The sequence below is a fragment of the Gouania willdenowi genome, chromosome 15, assembly GCF_900634775.1.
Source record: "Gouania willdenowi chromosome 15, fGouWil2.1, whole genome shotgun sequence".
NCBI classification, from domain to species: Eukaryota; Metazoa; Chordata; class Actinopteri; order Blenniiformes; family Gobiesocidae; genus Gouania; species Gouania willdenowi.
Window position 1 is genome coordinate 33,444,825 of NC_041058.1, and position 21,425 is coordinate 33,466,249.

The 21,425-nt window shown below is 40.2% G+C and overlaps 1 protein-coding gene across 1 annotated transcript in view; it reads left to right on the forward strand.

Moving 5' to 3' along the window:
- The window catches only part of LOC114477295 (L-threonine ammonia-lyase-like), a 34,244-nt gene extending 21,010 nt beyond the window's left edge, over positions 1–13,234 (forward strand). Inside the window, exons 6-11 of the mRNA XM_028469555.1 lie at positions 5,658–5,757; positions 5,844–5,919; positions 7,631–7,756; positions 10,956–11,123; positions 11,206–11,263; positions 13,136–13,234. Of these exons, the coding sequence (XP_028325356.1) occupies positions 5,658–5,757; positions 5,844–5,919; positions 7,631–7,756; positions 10,956–11,123; positions 11,206–11,263; positions 13,136–13,234 (627 nt within the window). The remainder of the gene's footprint in view (positions 1–5,657; positions 5,758–5,843; positions 5,920–7,630; positions 7,757–10,955; positions 11,124–11,205; positions 11,264–13,135) is intronic.
- Positions 13,235–21,425: the final 8,191 nt, after the last annotated feature.

Genomic DNA, 21,425 nt, shown 5'->3' on the forward strand with positions numbered 1-21,425 from the left:
TTCAAATGTTTTGCTGTACACCAGTATGTCGTCGAGATAAACCATGCAGATGTGCCATGGCAGCCCCTTCAATACCAGCTCCATGACCCGCTGGAATGTCGCTGGTGCGTTGGTGAGACCCATGGGCATGGACCTAAATTGGTAAAGGCCATGGCCAGTGGTAAATGCAGTCTTGATGCGATCCTGCTCCGCCACTTCCACCTGCCAGTAACCATCAGAGAAGTCTAGTGTGCTGAACCAGGCGGTCCCTGCCAGGGCGTCCAACGTGTCGTCCACCCGCGGCAGCAGATGAGAGTCTTTAATTGTCACTGCATTCAGGACCCTGTAGTCCACACAGAACCGTGTTGTTGTTTTTTTCACTAGTACCACAGGAGAAGACTAAGGACTACAGCTCTCCTCAATGACACCATCCTCCAGAAGACACTGGACCTGCCTCTCAATCTCCTTCCTCTTTTCTGGAGAGGTCCGATAAGCTGGTCATTTAACTGGCTGGTTGTCACCTGTGTTGATGTGATGCTTGATCATATCAGTCTTAAATGTGTGATTTCTACCAGGAAGGAACACACCCCGATGCATCTCCAGCAAAGCCTGCAGTTGCTGCCTCTGCACATCCGTTGCAGCACATTCAGATAAATCTGGCAGAGAATCCGCTAACCGTTGAGAACCAACAAGCTCCGTGGAATTAAATATGTCACACTCGTTAACATGGTGTAAAACCCCCAAATGTGAGCCAGGGTGTAGAGCCAGTTCATGGTCAGTAGGATTCAATAGCCGCGCGACAGTGTGCCCATTAGTAACCGGCGCCACAGTACGTGCAACCACCAAACCCATGCGATCCCGAAGCTCAGGCTCCACATAGCCCAAGTAAGAAGCAATGGGGGGCCCAACATGTTTAGAAGAATCTACCTGGACAGGTACAATCATCTCACTGAAAGGTGGAATGGTAACATCAGTAGACACAGAAATGTTACAACACATAGGAATGAAGTCCACAGGCAACATAAGAGAAACATCAGTGTCACTGAGGCGGAGAAAGCCCCGACCCACATCTAAAATAGCTTGAGTTTGTAGCAAAAAGTCAAAGCCTAACAGGACAGTCTGCGTGGATCCCCGCACAACATGAACAACCTGCTCATAACATTTTCCTCCTAACTGTATAGGGAGAGTCACAGTGCCCAAGGTGTCCAATAAATTTCCATTTACGGCCCGACCAAATGTGTACTGAGTCTGTAACACACGTTTACGTAAGGATGGGACAGACATCTTAAATTCCTCAGAAATCAATGAAACAGTAGAACCAGAGTTGATCAGCATAGTAACATCCATATCTTCCACCAACCTTTTAATGTATGCTGTAAACTTGGACTCGCTCACCATACACGAGTCCATCACTGGGTCAGGAGCCGAAGCAGTTGAACCCCCACGTCGACCCTGTGGTGATGAAGCTGGTATCCGGGTCTCAATGCCAGCTACTGGAAGGTTCCCCTCTCCAGCCGGCGTGGGGAAAGAGATGGAGTGTGCCGAGAAGGAGACGAGAACCTCACCTCCCGTCTCTGCTGTCGTGTCTCGGAAGGAAGGGGTACTCCATTGCTTCGATCCTCCGTCCGTCGTGGCGAGAAGCCTGCGGCTGCATCCCGGTGTATCCGCTCCTGAGGCGACCAATCGCTGGTCCTGTATCCACTCCGATATCCGCGTTGTGGAGAACAGCCCCTCAGCTGATCATCCCTCTGGAAATCTCTGTCGACAGACCTGCAACCAACTCTGCCACAGTCACAGTGACAGACAGGCCGCCAATCCCTGCGTGCCCATGGGTCACCCAGGGAGGATGGACCACGACCACCACGCTCATCCTCACATTGCTGTGCCTTCAGGCTTCTCACCTCCGTCTGTAAGCTGTCCATCCTGGATGTGAGTCGTTCCACAGCATTGAAGATCTTCTCTGCAACATCAGATTTGGCGCACATAACACCATCGAAAGAGGACACCACAGCAACATGAGGTGGAGAAAAAGGTGCAGCAGTTACGGTCGCTTTCAGGGACAGCCTGGCCCACTCTCAACGACTTGCTATTATCAGTGCCTCCTCCATGTCAGTCGCTCCCTACTCATGGCATTTAGCTTGGAGAGCAGGATCAAGTCCAGCAAGAAAACCGTCTGAATTTCTCACCATCCAGCGCAGCTTTGTCATAGTTTGGAAATGCCTCTGCCACAAGCCTGGAGATGTCAGCAGCATAAACTTCCAAACTTTCATCCACCTGTCGAGGTCTTGTAGATACACACGTCTGAAAGTATAACAGGAACTGCTTCTGTCCAAATGCCTCCTTCAATTTCTCTTTTATCCGTTCAGTCACACTGTACATCTGGGGGAAAGCTATCCCACAAAAGAAAAGTTGCTCCATCCAGTCTAGTCGGCAGAAGATTCACCAAATAAGCATGAAAAACTCTGCGGCCTGCACGTCCCATCTGGGCGTGCACTGCGGCTTCAAACTGCTTAATCCACATTCTAAATGGCTTCTGGCCGTCCCCACGAAATGGCGGCGGGAGCTTCACTTTAACACCACTCACGTCAGCAGCCCATGAAGCAGCAGGTTTGGAATAATCCTCATCCATGTCACAGTCCACAGTTCCGGGCTTCTGCGTCGAAAACATGCTGTTACCCGGGAAAACACGAGCACTGCTAGCCAGAAGAAAAAATCCAACTAGAAAGTCCAGTAATTGTCCACCAAATAAACAGTCAAAGCCAGCACACTTTCCAGTTACCGCTGCCACCAATGTGACGTCCGAGTTATAGGGGCTATAACTTGCTGTGGTAGACAAGAACACACGACTTGTACTCTTGGAGCGCCAGGACGGACGCCTCCGTTTATTTTCATTTACAACACTGCCGGTAACCACCGGACGCACACTGATGACGTCACTCACATACAAAGCGCATCATAACACCACAGCACCAATTGTAGCGCTCACACTGGTAGCATGTAACTAAGGCCAGGCAAATTTATTTTGTATAGCACATTTCATACACAAGGCAACTCAATGTGCTTTACATGATCAAAAAGTGCAACAGAAAACATTCAACAGCTTAAAATCTAAAAGAACATAAAAGTCAGCGACAAAAAAAAAAAAAAAAAATTAAATCATCAACAAATACATTACATAAACAACATGACCATCAATCTCTCTCTCAATCATATGCAGTAGAGAAAAAAAGTGCCTTTAACTTTGATTTAAAAATGTTCACATGTGATGCTGACTTCAGCTCTGCTGCAGTTTGTTCCACTTCTTTGCAGCATAACAACTAAAAGCAGCATCACCATGTTTACTGTGAGCTCTGGGCTCCACTATCTGACCTGTGTCCATAGATCTCAGAGACCTGCTGGGTTCATACCTGACTAACATCTCACTGATGTATTCTGGACCAAACCCATTCACAGATTTATAACCAGCAGCAGAACTTTACAGTCTATTCTGAGGCTGACTGGGAGCCAGTGTAAAGACTTTAAAACTGGACTAATGTGCTCTGACCTCTTTGTTCTGGTTCATGCTGGATGCGTCACAAAATGTTCGTACGTCCAGATTACATACAAAGCCAATGGATAAATGCGCCCCAGATGCGAAATCTTTCCTGTGCAGCCGTGCGGTCAAGAGCGTCGCCGTGTGAGAGCGCTTTCAATTTTTTGTCATATTCGCATGAGTTGAAAATATTGAACTTCTGCGACTGTTTCGCATGACGAAAGCCAATCAGAGTCTTTGTTGACGATGATGTCATGCCGTCAACACAGACACTGGTCTGTTCACCCATTCCACCATGGAGTAGAAGCTGTGTGTGACCACCTGGAGTTGTATGACATGGCCTTTATAACCAGGACCAGACTAGGAAGGATTTGGCGTGGAGGAGAATCAGTGAGGAGATGGTAGTAGCAGGTAAAAGTTCTCTCTGTAGCACTGAGCTAGGATAGCATTAGCCGCTAATCACACCGACTTTTTTCACTGGTGGTTTATGTTTGTGAGAGGAGAAAAAGGAGCACAGCTCCTCGCTTCAGCAGGCAGTGAAATTCATCGAGTGAATTATAATTACAAGTTCTATCAAAAGATGATAAGTAATAATTTATGTAACTGTGCTCGTCGTAGTCGTATCAGGTGTGACCCGACAAAATGGTGGCATTCATTCATTCATTTATTCTGTAATGGCGCTGAGAGCTCCAGTTTTGTAAGATAATACAGGCTATATTAAAATACAAATATTGTCTACCTTATGATGTAGACTAAGCTGCATGAACACTGCATTAGAGCCACGGACGAGGTCAAAGTGAAAGTGAAATGATCAGAGAGTCTGTTTATTTTCCCATGAATTAGTAATATCTCACTAATTTAATCATTAACACTCACCAATCCCTGTATTCATTCCTTGCTGCCTTTTCTGCACCAACAGTGTTGTTTTTGGTCTGAATTATGGATTTAAATTCTTCATATTTTATAGAAATATTAATCTATTGTGACATAAGTTGCTCTACACAGTTTCTCTGTGATTGTGATTGGTCTGACGCTGCTAAATCCTCCCCCTGTCACAGAAGCGTGCACGTAGCCAGGCTGAAATCACCTGGGTTAGTGATCGTGTTTATATCTTGCTTCATAGTACAGCTTCTCTCTGACAGAGAATGTTTGGTTAGGAGAAGCTAATGGAGAGATATCAGGATATACACTTATCCAGCTTTGTAGTACAGGCTCCACTTATTGACTGTAATTGCACTCAAACACACTAACACAAAGTTTACAAGTCTATAAAGAGCTTTTTAAAATGTTAGAAATCTTATCCTGAAAATGAATTTAAAGTTGTGCAAAAAAAAAAAAAATCTTTTAGGCGTTGTTAAGTTATTGGAAAGGAGCTTTCATAGCTGATATTGGAATGGCCCTGTGCCAAAATAACTGTTTGGGTTCTAAAAATATAATACTCACTATTGATTAATGCCACTATAGTTTATGATGAATCAAAAGGTGCAAACCATGTTTTATCACCATGGAAACTAGGCGTGTGCATTTCCATGAATCTGATGATACGATTCACGATTTCATGTCACGATTTGATATATCCTGATACTAAACAGTACAAAACACATCACAATATCAATAATTACAACTGTTACCTTTACAAGTACAAAATGGTATGAAATACAATTTATAAATTTTAACATGCAAGAACAAGTAAATAGTGACTAACTGTAATTCGAGTACAAACATCAAAAACAAGTGGTATGTTTATCAAACTGTCAAATTACATTATTATTATTATTATTATTATTATTATAATAATAATAATAATAATAATAATAATAATAATAATAATAATAATAATAAAGTAACCACATGCATTCATCAAAGTGTCCAGTATGTTTTATGAAAATATAGTGCAATAAACATTCAGCAAAAATGAATTAAGGAGTGAGTTGGTTTAACAAGGTCTGATGGTGCGTTCACTGACACCTAGTGGCTGGGGGTTTACGTGCTATGCAAATGTTAGCGCAATTAAATGCGTTTTTTTTTTTTTTAAACATAACTGACATATTTTAGATCACAATACATCACCGAATCAATGTTTATTTACACCCTTAATGTAAACTTCAGAGGTCAGAGCCTGAAAACATCTGATTTTCCTCAACAGGGAATCGAACCAGACACCTTTCCTCTGCTGCTCCAGTCTCTGAAAACAGACACTCCCATTAAAGACATGCACAGGAACCCCAACAGGAAACTTTACGGAGGTATTATCACGTTTGGGCGGATATCTGCTAAAAAAAAGCCTGTAGCACTTCCTGCTCTAACAGATCATGTGATGCTTCTCTGTCAGACCTAACGGAACGTTCTCTGGGGGTCAACATCTTTCAGCTGGCAAAGAAACTGGTGGACAAAGTTATTTCTGTCAGGTAGGCTTCTGAATCTAATCCATCCATCATCCATAATCAACCATCCATCATCCAACAAATAAAATCTGTACTTTTGATAGAAAATAAGAAAAGTGTGATGTTGAAAGTTGATTGACATTTTATAGGAAATAAAAATCATCTTCCATGAAATGAGGAGAAAGATAAAAGCAAAAGAACATGATAGAGACAAAATAAATAATAATAAAAAAGAAATATATCTATCTGTGAAGAAAGTATAATTATAAAGAATTTGTAAAGAAATAGTGCTAAACTAAGCCACGCTAAAAACATTCCTCAGTCGTTCAAACATGCTAATATACTAAGATTATTAATTTAAAAATGTAATTATTAATATTTTAAAAATTACATGTTTTTTGAATTAATCAATATCATTAAATAAAAAGACTAATATAATTTAAATCCATCTCCAGCTACTAATATGTTAAGTTTTAATTTATTCAGACAACTGTTCCTCAGGAAATCCACTTTGATCTCCTGACATGTTTTGACTGACAACTGCCAGTCTTCTTCAGTGGTGTCAGCTCATCGCTTTGCTGTTTCCTTTAAAGTTTCATTGACTTCCACGTGATATTTCCAGCAAAATTCTTTTTTTTATTATTACTATTTTGTAAGGTTTTTGTACTCGGTTCTTTTGTTGAGAAGTTCGAGGACAGATGAGTTGTTTTATTTTTTAAAGTAAAGTTTTCTCAGGCCTGTTTGTTCCTGAAACTATAGGTACACACACGAGTGCACACACGTGATTTGGTCAACTGTCAATTTCTCACAAGGCAGTCCACCCTTTGACCTTTGACCTTGAGGTTTATGTGAAACCAGGCATGTAACTAAAGCAACACAGTGTCAGGGCCATTCACAGACAACTGAAACATTAAGAAATATATAACAGTTGGTGAAAACCTTTTCTGAAATGTTTTGCATTCACTTGAAAAAATAATCTGTTTTTTCTGAATGATGAAATTTTTCGGTTTTTCTGCTTTTCGTGCAAACTTTTTTTCCTAAATTATCAAGATACTTGGAAATCAACATCCATCCTTCTGGTGCCTCAGCTGCACATCGTGTGGATCCAGCATTTTCATCACTTTCCTGATCGTTTCTTGAGTGACTACGCAACAGCCTTGAATGCACCTTAAATGCATCATTTTCTATCCATGGAACATGTCATATGTGTCAAACTGATACTGGAGAAACGTTGCTATGTTCCACAGATCTGAATGTTCTTTCCTTCTGAACAACCACTAAGTCCTCAGGTGCCTGCGTTAAGTCCATAGACTCATTTTAATGCCATCAATATTATGGATTAAAGATAGAACTAAATCCTATAGCATCTTAAACCAAGTTGAAAGTACAATTAAAATTAAACAAGTCGACCATGTTTGCTCACAATAAAGAAATAAATGCGTCGCTCCTTTCAAATGCCCTCTAAGATAAAAAAAAATAAATAAATAAAAAAAAATAAAACAAAAAAAAGTCAGAAAAACAGAAAAAAAATCCGTACACTTTTGTACGATTCAGCTTGATAAAAATTCAAATAGCTCTGATGCAGCTTCATCAGACAACACAATGATGCAGCATAAATGGGATTCAATGTTTAAATTCATCATATGAAAAAAAATTCACACGTAGGATTTACTGGAATTTCACAGTATAAATTAAACTTTAAAAAGAGCACATTTTACATGTTTCTGATTCGTAGTGAGGAAGACTCTCTGGTGGCGATGCTACGGTTTCAGGAGTTTGAACGTTCCACTGTGGACACAGTGGGAGCCATGGGCCTGGCTGCCATCCTGGCTGGACAGATACCACAACTAAAGGGCAAAAGGTAAGTTAGAAAAGATGAATATAGTCTCATGGCTAGAATCCAAGGCACGCTTTAGGGCAGACATGGGCAACTCATTTTGTACGTTCCCAAAGTAAACGCACATTATGACTCCAAGAAAACATCTCTCCATCTCCTCCGTGGGTTCTCCCTCACATACACAGCCATGCACATGCACATACTCCATCACAGGTTGTTAAAATACGTGTCTCACACCCAATGAGTGAGATTTGAGATAAAAAAACTAACCCGGAAGAACCACGACACGATTAAAATTGGGAGGCTCTCATCGCGGGGTCTCTCCGGGCGGTGTCGGCCCGGCGGGGCGTGGGGGTGCCTCTTCCCTATGGGTGGGGCTTGGTGCTTGTCTCGTCTCCTGGTTGCCTTGGGGGCTGTCCTCGATGTGTGCGGGCCCGGGGTGGCCTGCCTCTCCAGTGTGGAGGTGGGCGCGCTGGGGGGTGCTGGCGTCTGTAGCGGAGTTGGGGCACTACAGCAATAACTAAGTCGCATAGCGCTGGCGGTGTCAAAAAAAGAGGTGACCTGGGGCGCTCTGGGGGGCTGGGTCGGTGCACCTGGGAGCTGGCGGTGCAGTGTCCCCTTGTTGCCCAGGGTGGCTGAGGGTGTGGTCTTTGTCCTTGGGCGGGTTGTTCCCGGTGCTGCTTCAGTTCCGGGTCCTTCTGGCCTGGGGTCCGGTCCCTGCTGGCTCTGGGCCCGCGGGCGGGTGCCCGCCGGCTGCCCGTTCGGCACGGCTCTGGCCGTCTTCTGGGCGTGGGTCTTGGCCCCTCAGCTGGGGTCTCAGGCGGGGGGCTCTCTGGGCCCTCCCCTCGGGGGATTGGGTGTGGGGGTAGTGGGGTGGATATCGGTGGGGGGCCTTCGGGTTGGGGTCGGTGGTGGGGTGCGCTGTGTCCTTGGCTCCTTGGTGCTTTCTCGGGTGTGTATGTGGGGGGCAGTGGCTGCCTCTTGACTTGGTGTTTTGGGGCATCTGGAGGGCTGCTTGGCCGTGGGAGGGTTGCCTGGGCTCCTTGGCCCCTGCTCTTTCTGCTAGCCTGGCTGCATCATTGGGTCCAGGGCAGGTCTTGGGTTTGCAGTGGCAGTTTCTTGCACATACATCGGTCTATGATGCACTAGCATGCCTTGGACTGTGGGATAAAACTTGTAGTGGGCTTAACTTTAGACACGTTGATTTTCAGGTATTACCACTCACTCCTTCCCTCTGCCCACAGCCACCACCATTATAGTTAAGCCTCACGTCTACAACTTCACATCTCACTTTACAGTAATCAACTCTTCCCCACCCTTCCATTTCCCTTCCCTTCCATTTCTCTTCCTTGAATCGCTCCTCCCTGCTCTCTTCCCCCTCCACCTCCCCCCCACCCCGTCACCTAGGTGTAACACTGCCCTCTCTTTTTTATTCTCCCTTTAATAAAATGTTTCTTACCCTTCCTTAGGGAGGGCTGGTGATGGTCACAATTATGCAATAAAATAAATTTATGTATTTAATTGCAATAACAAAACATGCATTGCTGTCTAAAACAGATTGCACTTCCTGTAGTGTTGACCTCTGACACCATGTGCAGACAAAGTAAAAAAAAAAAGTAAAAGAACAGATTGGTACACTAGCGCCCCCTCACACTGAGGTCAAAAGCTGAATAGGTTTAATTTCTGGGTAAACAAGAATGTGCTGTCCAAGCTAGAATAAAATAAAACGTTTTGCAACACCAAATAAATCCAAAATAATGCATGCACACACTCAACCTTTGTGCAAGCGGTCAAAAAAGTTTTAGGTCAAACAGACAACAAAATACACAAAATACCCCCAAAACACAAAAACATTTTCACAAAACTAACAGAAAAACAGACAAAACAACAACAAAAATACTCAACACACATAAAATACCAGAAAAAAAAAACCCCTAAGAAACAAAAATGATAAACAAAGCGACAAAAAAATCAGACACAAGCCTTTGTTGTTTCCTGTGTTAATGCTCTCATTGTTCTAAATCACTTGTGTCAAACCCATTAAGAGCATCCAATTTGGCTCACAGGAGAAAATAAAAATGACAGATAAAACATGAATCATGGTGTAAATGAGATGCAACACTCCTGGTGCTTATATCACATGACTGCAGTCATTTCTAATATTAAGCTGTTGAAAAAATTCAAAATTCTTACAAAATCCTTCAATTTTCATCAAATTATTACAAAATATTTCCCTTATTTCAAGTGAAGATCCTGCTGGACTGATATCTATCACTTTTTGATTGGATATTGTCGGTTTCTTACATATTTTATATTTTATGTACAGTATACTGTATGTAGAAGTGTAAACTATATAATATTATAAATCCAATATTTTCCTGCATAAAATCTGTGGCCCACTTGAGATCAAACTGCTCCGTATTTGGCCCTTGAACTAAAATGAGTTTACCACCCCTGGTTTACTGTAAATGCTGACATGAACGTTGATCATGTGACCGTCAGATCAGATAAAATGACATTGTTGTGGTCTCTCTGTGATAATAGCTCCATCTCTGCTTTAAAGTGAGACGATTCATGGCACTTAGCCTGAGTTAGAGCTCAGGCTAACCCTAGAGCTAACAGTCTAGGTTGGGTTTATGTCATTTCACTGGCCAACGCACATTGGTCTATAAAAAATTCAGATTTTTTTTACCAATTGTTCCTTAATTATTTAATAGACACACTGTACATTTTTAGTTTGATCAGATTAATACTTTTTGAGATATGGACAATTTTAGGCTTATTTTTCTTCCATTTTCATCTTCCAATACGTCGGGAACTCCATCACATAGGAAAGGTAAATGTGGTATAGTAAAAAGCTCCACCTACTCTCTCAGAATATAGAAACAAATCTGCTATACATCCTATCTGGTGGACATGTCAGCTCCTCTAAATAGTCACAAAGTCAGTGTGTGTTTTTTTACTATTTTCATTAGCCCAAAACTGCATGTGGTAATGTGAGAAAAAACATCTGGTTTCTGTTTAAATTTATAGTATAAAAGTTACTCTTTCCTGGGATATAAAACATCTTTTGTCAATTGAATTATTAAGAAAGAATTAGTAAAAAAAAAAATCAGAATTTTTGGAGACTGAAGTGCGTGGGATGTAAATGGGTGAAAATGTTTTGAAATGACATGGAATGAACCTACGAGAGGTGCTGAGCTTCTCTCTGACTGCTCTACAGGGTTGCTGTGGTGGTCAGCAGTGCCAACATGGAGCTGGAGCTGGTCAGGCAGTGCATGGATCGAGCTCTGGTTCTGGACAACCGGGTCAGTAAGTTCTCCGTGCAGCTGGCAGAGTGGCCAGGAGACATGGCCAAGCTACTGGACTTCCTGTCCCGGGAGGACGTCAGGTATCGGATGGTCCCACCAACACTCCTCAAGCAGAATAAGTCCAACTTTTATTCTATGGTTTGTTTTTTCTCTTCACTCCAGGTTGTTGGACGTCTGCCATCGGCGACACAGTGACAAGTCAGAGCTGTTCAATGCAAGGGTAGGACACGATTTCTTTACCATTACTATCTAAAGTATCAGGAAAAAACAGAGCAAATCATGTACTGTAAGCCAGGGGTAGGGTGGACATTTTAGGACATTTTCAGGTCCAGGTGTGTCTCACCCATGGGGGATGATGGGGTTGCGACACACGCAAAAAATCCCATTACTTGGATTCATTGTCGAAAACGTATTGATCCAGTGAGATTGATTGAATGGTGATCAGCCAATTACAGCCAGACATTTGACGAAGCCGCCGTTCAGAGAAGGAAAACAAAAAGTTAACAGTGATGAGTAAAGTGAGTAACAGGTGGCAAGAAATGGTCCAAAAATGGCAAAAACGTGGCACGAAAAGAGTGAAAAGTGACTGAAATGGGCCTAAAGCGAAAGCAAAATGAGCTAAAATCTGAAAAAACAAAAAAGTGTCAGATCTTTGGGAAAACAAAGTTGGTCAAAGGAAAAGGTTAAAAAGGGTTAAGAATTTTCCTCTTTGAGGTTTTCTGGGGGAAAAATAATTAAAATAAAGACAAAAGAGCCAAATGTTGAGAATCGCTTTATCATGGTTTATAATGAATTCATTTAATAAATTAAATGGGAGTCGACGGTTGCCCTTAGAACTCCCTCACTATTAAAATGATTGGTCCATTAACATCTTGGAGACGAGGGGAAATGACAGCGTTGTGGTGCTGACCACACCAGTCACACCTGTGTATATTATATACTGTATGTCACACAGACGACTTTTAATAGAGGTTTACACAGACGTGTAAAGAGTACTGATATATCTACTCAAGTAAAAATAAATCATACATAAAATACTCAAGTACAAGTAAAAAGTAAATTAAAAAAATTGTCAAAATGTACAAATGTTTTTTTAAAAAAAAAAACAAACAAACAATTAATTCAATTTAAAATAAAACAAATTCTCAGACTCTAATTATGGATACATTTATGAACTCTAAAACTGAGAAAATAACCATTCAATGCTGTTTTGGTGCCATGCATTACGTTTAATCTGATTGGTCAACTATGATGTAATGCATTACGTTTAATCTGATTGGTCGGCTATGATGTGATACATTACGTTTAATCTGATTGGTCAGCTATGATGTAATGCATTACGTTAAATCTGATTGGTCGGCTATGATGTAATGCATTGCGTTTAATCTGATTGGTTGGCTATGATGTGATACATTATGTTTATTCTGATTGGTCGGCTATGATGTGATGCATTACGTTTAATCTGATTGGTCGGCTATGATGTGATGCATTACGTTTAATCTGATTGGTCGCCTATGATGTGATGCATTACGTTTAATCTGATTGGTCGGCTATGATGTGATACATTATGTTTAATCTGATTGGTCGTCTATGATGTAATGCAATACGTTTAATCTGATTGGTCGGCTATGATGTGATACATTATGTTTAATCTGATTGGTCGTCTATGATGTAATGCAATACGTTTAATCTGATTGGTCGGCTATGATGTGATACATTATGTTTAATCTGATTGGTCGTCTATGATGTAATGCAATACGTTTAATCTGATTGGTCGGCTATGATGTGATACATTATGTTTAATCTGATTGGTCGGCTATGATGTGAATTTTAAATCTGCAAAGATATGACTTTTAGGAGGATTTTATCCTAATCAAAGATGATTCTAAAGAGCTGATTTCTTCTTCTCACTAGTTCCAAACACTTCTACCCATAAGGTGAAGAGGTCAAAGGTGAACGTCAGGCCTTAATTCTAATACTTGACCCGTGCACGTGTGTGTGTGTGTGTGTGTGTGTGTGTGTGTGTGTGTGTGTGTGTGTGTGTGTGTGTGTGTGTGTGTGTGTGTGTGTGTGTGTGTGTGTGTGTTGACAGGTGGAGTGTGTGGTGGAAACCAGGGATAAGACACAGAGCGTTCAGCTGCGTAAGACGCTGAGCGAGCGTTACCCGTCCCTGTGCTGGCTGGACCGATGACCACACACACACACGCACACACACACTGACGCTACGCTAATTCTGCAGTTTGTACAGACACATGAGATTTTCCAAATAGAGATTTTAAAGGAAGCTCATGTTATTGTTCATGACATTCTTTACAGTATCTGTGTACGACTGTGCATATAGGCACATTGTTCTGTCCTTACACACACACTACACTATATAGGATATTTTCCTGTAAAGGTTGTTGTTAAAGTCTGTATATATTGTATTCTTCTGTTCAAACTGATCACATTGGTAGTGGCAGTAAATAAAACTGTGTAATGAACACATTTGAGTGAGAAAGTGAAATTGAGCAGCGTCAACAAAGGATTCACGATAATGGATTTTTGGCCAATAACCAATATGCTAACTTATGTTAATGCTAATGTTAGCTAATGCCAACTCATGCTAATGCTAGCTTCTGTTAACTCATGGTAATGCTAGATAATGCTAACGCTAACTGATGCTAATGCTAAACTAATGCAGTGCAACGCGGGCCACAGCCTACATCCTCACTGACATTTTCTTCAGGGAATACAAATATTGTAGTTTTCATGCGTAGTCCCTGGGTAGAAGCAAAGTGACAGCAGCTAACAGTGAGCAGACACTTCATCAAACGGCCCAAAAACATTTTTAAAATACAGCTAAAAACAATCAAACACCAACAGCAGGGAGTAAAAGTCCGCCCCCCTGTGTGACCCTTCTGTGTGGTGAGATTAAAACTTGAAGCTCTGGTCCGCAGTTTCCCGTAAATATCAAATATCACACAAACGGATTTATTTTTAAAACAGAAAAACTCTGCATGCCTGTTTTTTTCTGTTTTGATTTTCAATCAGTAAAAACAAACAATCACACTGTTTATTTGTTATTTTGATTTGGTTTTAAAACAGAATAACCAAAGAACATTTTCTTGATTCACACCAAAACCAATCCCAGGAAACACAGTTGTTGTTTGTATCAAAAGTAAATGTGAGTTCCCGCCAATACTGCGATAAAGAACTCTCCATCTTGCTTTGAGTTGAGGAATGCTTCTTCAGCTTTTCTACTTCACCATAAGGTTTAGTTTTTACTTAAATGTATGTGACCGTGCATCGCTTTGGCAAAAGTATGGCTATGTTTTCTTAAACGGTACGGTATAACAGCATCGGTTGGGGTCTATATGGAACAAGTATAAGTCTAATAATATTTAACACAGCTCTGCTAAGGTTAGACTTTACTCACAAACTACAGCTATTCTTCCAAAAACCTGAGGTATACAATCAGACACATGCAGTGCACAGATAATCCAACAGGGGGTGTCATTCAGTCATTGGAGAACCTTCCAGTGACACCACAAGATTGCCATGACTCAGGAGTTGGACACAGGTGATTTTTGAAGAAGAACTTTGCCAAGTTTGAAAAGGTTAAGGTAAGAAAAACATTATTATTTTTACTGAAACATCAATAGGAACAGTTCCTGAGTTGATGCAATGTGAAAATACTTAAAATTTCATAATCTATGTTTTAGTAAAACTGTGTTGAAAATGACGCATCAAATTTGATATAGCAGATACAGTATATAAGGTCATGTAACTCTAAATCAGCCAATTGCAATTTTATTGTATTTCATGCATTATATATATAACATCAAGCACCACACAGTCATTTTATTTTTAAATTACATAATTTGGTACATTCAGAGTAAAAAACTAGATATGTAACTTATGTATCATGATGATTGATGATGAGTTTGGTGTTGCCATGGTGCGATTGCTTGTAACTTCCTTTTGCTTATTGCTTTTCACTAAAAACTGACCAAATAAAATTCACAATCTGTTTTTGTGTGCGTGTGTTTTTAGATGGCAAATAAATACAGTGTTAAAGATGCTCTGAAAAGGATTATGGATGAGAATTCAAGTGACATGGAGCAGATAGGTGAAGATGATGATGAGGAGGAGGAAGAGGAATGGACTCCTACTGCAAAGAAAACCTAGATAGCTGTGATGATGAGGAAGAGGAAAACCTAGATAGCAGTGATGATGAGGAAGAGGAAAACCTAGATAGCAGTGATGATGAGGAAGAGGAAAACCTAGATAGCTGTGATGATGAGGAAAGGATGGCCTGGATCATTTCCCAACATGGGAAACCCGACAAAGATGCGAGCACTGCACAGGCCACTTTACTCGTGTATCAGAAATGCAGAGTACATCTTTGCCTGAACAAGGACGGAAACTTTTTCAAGCCTACCACCATGCAAAATAAAAAGGTTGTGAACCGCAAAATGAGTAAAAATAACTGAAATGTTATGTTTTCTATACTTCCACCCAGCCAGTTCCATTGGTGGACTTCTCATTACTGCACTTTTTGTTTGGCATTACAAATTTGTTGGATATGTTTGTGTTTTATTATGTTTTTGTTTGTTCAGGAAAAAAATGTTTGAGCATTGCGACCTGATGTATCAAATATGATACCCATATATGGAAAATGGCAATTGAAATTTTTTTTGTTTGTTTTGTTCAGAGGAACCAATAAAGAATCCAAGTTTAAAGAATTCAAATTTTCTGTCAATTATTTAATGGATCGGGCTTTACAGGGTTAAAATCACTGCTCCACCCCAGGCCAGAAAGCATTAATATATATAGTATACTGTACACTATAGTACAACCCCATTTTACATACTGCATTGAGATTTAGGGAAATACATACAAACTATTAAACTTCACGTTCTGATTTAGTTTAAAACAGCTCAGGTTCTTTTTAAAGTCAAAAACAACTTACCTCCAAATAACATAAGAAAATAGTTCTGAGAAAGAGAGAGATGATATAATAACCTCCGCCAAGTGTGGAAGGTTATGTTTTGCCCTGCATTTATCTGTCCGTCTGTCTGTCTGTTAATAAGATAACTAGAGAGGTTATGAACACATTTGGATGACAGGAAATGTTGATAATGGCACTAGGAACAGGTGATTACATTTTGGTGATGTTCTGAATTACCAAAAATTAGAAAATACCACATGTACAAATCACATTAAGCGTGGATGTGCCTGCTCCTTTAAGCGTGGTGGCTTATGGGTAATGTAGTAGTGGTAGGGAAGTGTGTGCTGTACTTTTAAATCACCAGGACAGCCGCCTGGACTACAGCCGATACTTATTTAATAAGAGCCTCAAAACACATGGATATAATGAAAAGAGTGGATGGACGGAGGCATAAACATGAGGACATTCACACAAACTTATTATAAATAAACACACACACACACACAGAACCTTCCCTACCCCCAGACCTAAATAGGGGTGAGTATTGGCAAGGATGTTGCAATACAATACGATACTTGGGTCACGATACGATGTTATCGCGATATTACACCCAGTTAATATGAAAATTAAACAAAGATGAAAAATCAAGTTGCTGTATGTGCTCGTCAGAAGATATTTATCATTCTGAGGACAAATTAAGTCAAAAATATTTGCTTCAAAACATCCTATTTATTATGTATTATTAGTGTTTTTGCACATTTTCACTTTAAAAAAAGAAAATGCAGTGTTACACACTACCATCATAAAATAAAGTGCACCAAATAACCATTGCAACACATTGAAAGCATTGTGACCACTGAAATATTGTACAAATACACAGAAATATTGATTAATAGCAATAATTATATATGTATAATTTATTTATTTTTAATAAAAAATAATAAAATAAAATAATAAAAAAAATTTTTTTTTAAATCGGCATCCAAAAAATCGTGATATATCGTGAAATTTATTTTTTTCACACCCCTAGACCTAAAGCGGAAATGAATGAATCCCAATAAACCGATTTTCTATGTAAACACAAAGCAGAACACTGTAGTTCCGAATAATTTAATTTGGAATAATTAATTCCGGATGTAACAGTGGCCAATGTGGGTGAAAATGAGCTACTTGGCAGATGTCTGCGCTCTCAGAGTGCTTTTCTAGTTTAAAATATAAAAAAAGTTAGGGTTAGAATTACATTGAAAAACACATTTGTATCAACCGCAGATGTTAAAATATGGAATAGTTTAACGGATTAAAAAAAAATGATCGACTTTAAAAAATATACAAATGAAAAACAGGATTTAAACAAATATAAAAGCTGAGGAGCAACATGTTGATCCAGGGCAGTAATGTCTGATTAATGTCTGGTTAATGTTTGGTTATAGTCTGATTAATGTCTGGAGTGAAGCGTTGAGCTGTGTATAATACACAGTAAGAATTGTAAAATGCAGAGAATAATATATAATAATATAATTGAAAAGATGTGGTATCTTTGGTATGGGTATAGCCAGAGCTTCATCCGTGCCAGGTCCTGCCGGAGCAAGATCCAGCTGCTCCCAGATTTTGACCGGCACTTATTTGATTGGATCCAGTATCTCATTTTTTTTTTTTCAGCATCTAATTTGCTTTTTGGTGTTTTGATTAAATGTTTAAGTATTATATTTGTACAACTGTGTCTTTTATTGAGTTGAAATCACTGGAAATTGTCATTGTAAACACAAAACTGAATGTAAAAACAGAGCATGAGTGAGGAAAAGAGGGGAAAGTCAGGCCACGCCCCCAAGCTACTAAATTATGATTTTGGGCTAAAATAGTTTCTGTGTCAGTTTGGAAGACGTAGAAAATGGCAAAAAAAAAGGCAGTTGATTTAAAGAGCTTTTTTAATCCAATAAGTGAAGCTCAACCTGAGGTAAAGGTTGTTTCTGTGGAAACCACAAAGCAGCAGCAGTTAGCATAGCTAGTAGCAGCAGTTAGCGTAGCTTGTAGCAGCAGTTAGCGTAGCTAGTAGCAGCAGTTAACGGAGCTAGTAGCAGCAGTTAGCTTTGCTAGTAGTAGCAGTTAGCGTAGCTAGTAGCAGCAGTTAGCTTAGCTAGTAGTAGCAGTTAACATAGCTAGTAGAAGCAGTTAGCATAGCTAGCAGCAGCAGTTAGCGTAGATAGTAGTAGCAGTTGGAGTAGCTAGTAGCAGCAGTTAGCGTTGCTAACAGCAGCAGTTAGCGTAGCTAGTAGTAGCAGTTAGCGTAGCTAGTAGCAACAGTTAGCGTAGCTAGTAGCAGCAGTTAGCATAGCTAGTAGCAGTAGTTAGCTATGCTAACAGCAGCAGTTGGCGTAGCTAGTAGTAGCAGTTGGCGTAGCAAGTAACCACAGGTAGCATAGCTAATAGTAGCAGTTAGTGTAGCTAGCAGCAGCAGTTAGCATAGCTAATAGTAGCAGTTAGCGTAGCGAGAAGCATAGGTTCATGAAAGATATGGCAGGCCTCAGCTGTGGAATATGTAAAAAAGTTTCCATTATATAAAATTTTCCACGGCTGTTATAAAACAAATAAAAGGTAAGCACACATTTTATTTTCATTTTCTGCTGTGCTTAAGGTGGCCATATGTCCGGCTTTAAGACGGACCGTCCGGTTTTTAAAAGGTCTGTCCGTCTTCCGGCGCAGCCTTAAGCCGGACGTCCATTTGTCCTCCTTTTGACATAATCTTTTTTTCTCCCATCTCATATGGTCTCTAATGTAAAGTAAATGTGCCTGAACAAAAATAACTCAAACAATAAATAATAAAAAACACTACATACAATTATGCTTCCCCTTAAGAGGTATTTGTGGCAGTTTATTGGATGAAATTGGCGTAAAATAAATATAGGACATTTGATTGGTTAACAGTGCTGAACGTAATGAAATTAGCCATGTGGACGTCGTTGACGTCAGGTCAGCCAGACAACGTGAAGCCACCCTGTCCACCTGCAGTCTGCAAAAATGCCTAAAAGAAAAACTACATTTAATCCTGAATGGACAAAGGAATATGGATTCATCTCCAAAAGTAGGAAGGATGACTGCCATGCATATTGTACGCTGTGTCGTTGTGATGTGGACGTAAGCAGCAAAGGTAAAGGTGCCCTCGATCGACATGCTAGCACAGACAAGCACAAGAGCAACAATCAAAGCACGGGCACCTCTTCACTTTTTTCCTTTTTCTGTGAAGCCACATCTCCCCAGGATGAGAAAATATGTGGACTACATAAAAGAAAACGAACTGCACTATTCTCTGGTGACTGATGCCTCAAATAAAGGTACGACCAAGTGTTTCCCTATTGTCTTAAGATATTTTCACTTTGTGGAGGGCGTGCAGCATGCTCTGCTTGATTTTTACAGTGACGGCAACGAGACATCGGAAGCTATAACAAATCAGCTGCTGGCAAAACTTGAGCTGTCTGGTCTGGATTTGCAAAAAATGTCAGCATATACAGCAGACAACGCCAGCGTTAACTATGGAAAACACAAGTGTTTATCAGAAGCTAAAAGTTGCTCAAAACGAGGTGCTTGCTGCAAACTGTTTAGCACACATTCTGCACAATGCCACAAGATATGCAGCTGGAAACCTGGATCTGGATATTGAAAATGTAGCCATTTTAGCATCTCAGCCAGTAGAACAGCGCAGCTGAGGGAGTTTTGTGAGTTTGTGGAGGTGGATGAGTGCAACCTGCTGCAGCACGTCATCACAAGGTGGCTGTCTCTGCTGCCGTCCATCGACCGAATGCTGAAGTGCTGGAAGCTCCTGACCAGCTGTTTTCAGAGCCTGGGTGATGAAGAATGTCCAAAGATTTTATGGAAGTGCTTTGCAGAGGACCGCACTGAAGTGTCCGAGATGTACCTCCTCTTCCTCAGTCACATTCTGAAGGTGTTCTCGGACTGCATTGAGGCACTTGAGGCCAAATCATTCAGCATAACTTCTGTTTTTAAAGTGATGACTGAACTTAAAGGTTAAACTTAAGAGGAGGCTGAAGGAGCATTTTTTTGGCTTTGCTGTAAACAGCAGACTTAAACAGCTAAATCCTGATTAGGCAAATAAATGTGAGGCTGATTTTATTCAGTTCTATGAAAGAGCAAAGAAATATGTGAGTGAAAGGTATGACTTCTCTGAGAACAGCTTTCACAGCAAAATGTCAAAGCTTAGCCTTACAACTGCTGTGTCTTTTGAAGAGTACAGTGATGCAGTTCAGGCCTGCAAACTGAAAAACATTGATATGGATGGACTCTATGAGGAATACAGCATGGTGGAAGCTGTTCTCAGCTCCCCAGAAATGGAAGGTTGCCACAGTGAGGAGCGGTATCTGAAGCTGTTTTCCAAAGCAGATGTCCCACTGGTGAACCTGAGGAAAGTCAGCACCTACATCTTCTCCATTCCATGCAGCAATGCACATACAGAACGTGTCTTTTCAATGATGACCACAGCATGGAGAAATGAGAGAAATCGTCTCGATGTGGAAAGTGTCAAGGCAGAACTGCAAATTTGTGTCAACTTCATGTTGGAGTGCACAGACATTTCTCTCAAACAAAAAACTCTTGGAAGCAGCCAGGAAAGGCTAGAAATATAAAAAGTAGACCTTCACATCTTTGGTGAGTACAACAAAGTTATACTATGTGATCATTTTGATATTATTTTTTAGTTTTTATCTGAGCTTTGTTGAGTTTTGAAAAGTGTCCTTTTTGGTGTTATGGAAATGGCCACCCTAGCTGCGCTGCCGATTCATTATATATATATAAATATAAAAACAAGAAACAATTCTAATCAGTTCCATAACTCAAAGTATATTTTTACTCAACGTAAAAATGAAGATATTGAGGTTTTACAGCAGAGGGTGGTAACAGCATTTAGAAACACAGATGAATAGTCAGCAAAACGGTTAAATTAAACGCACAATGTGTACAGGCGCCACTGCTGAAACATAGATTTAACAGCTGATGTGCTCCGTCATAGGTGATTGTCCGTGCTTCTTTAACGCTGACTCGTCATTCTTTTATTAAACATTTAGGTTAATTGGTTGTTTGTGTTCATGTGACATTATTGGTCTATTTAGTTAACAAAAGGCAATTTATTCTGTGACATTTTTGTCTCTGTCTTACTGCCAGAGCAACACCCAGTGTTTGTATATATACTGTATATATATATGTATAAATGAGTTTACAACTGAAAACAGTAAGAATTGTAAAACGCAGTGAATAATATGTAATAATATAACTGAAAAGATATGGTATATTTGGTATGGGTAAAGCAATGTACAATGTTATTATTGTGTGCATGTGTATATAAGTAGCTTCATTTATAATTAGAACTTGTATCTGGTAGTTAAAAATATTACTGTATGTACATTATTTATGTATATAGATGTATGTGTATATACACATATGT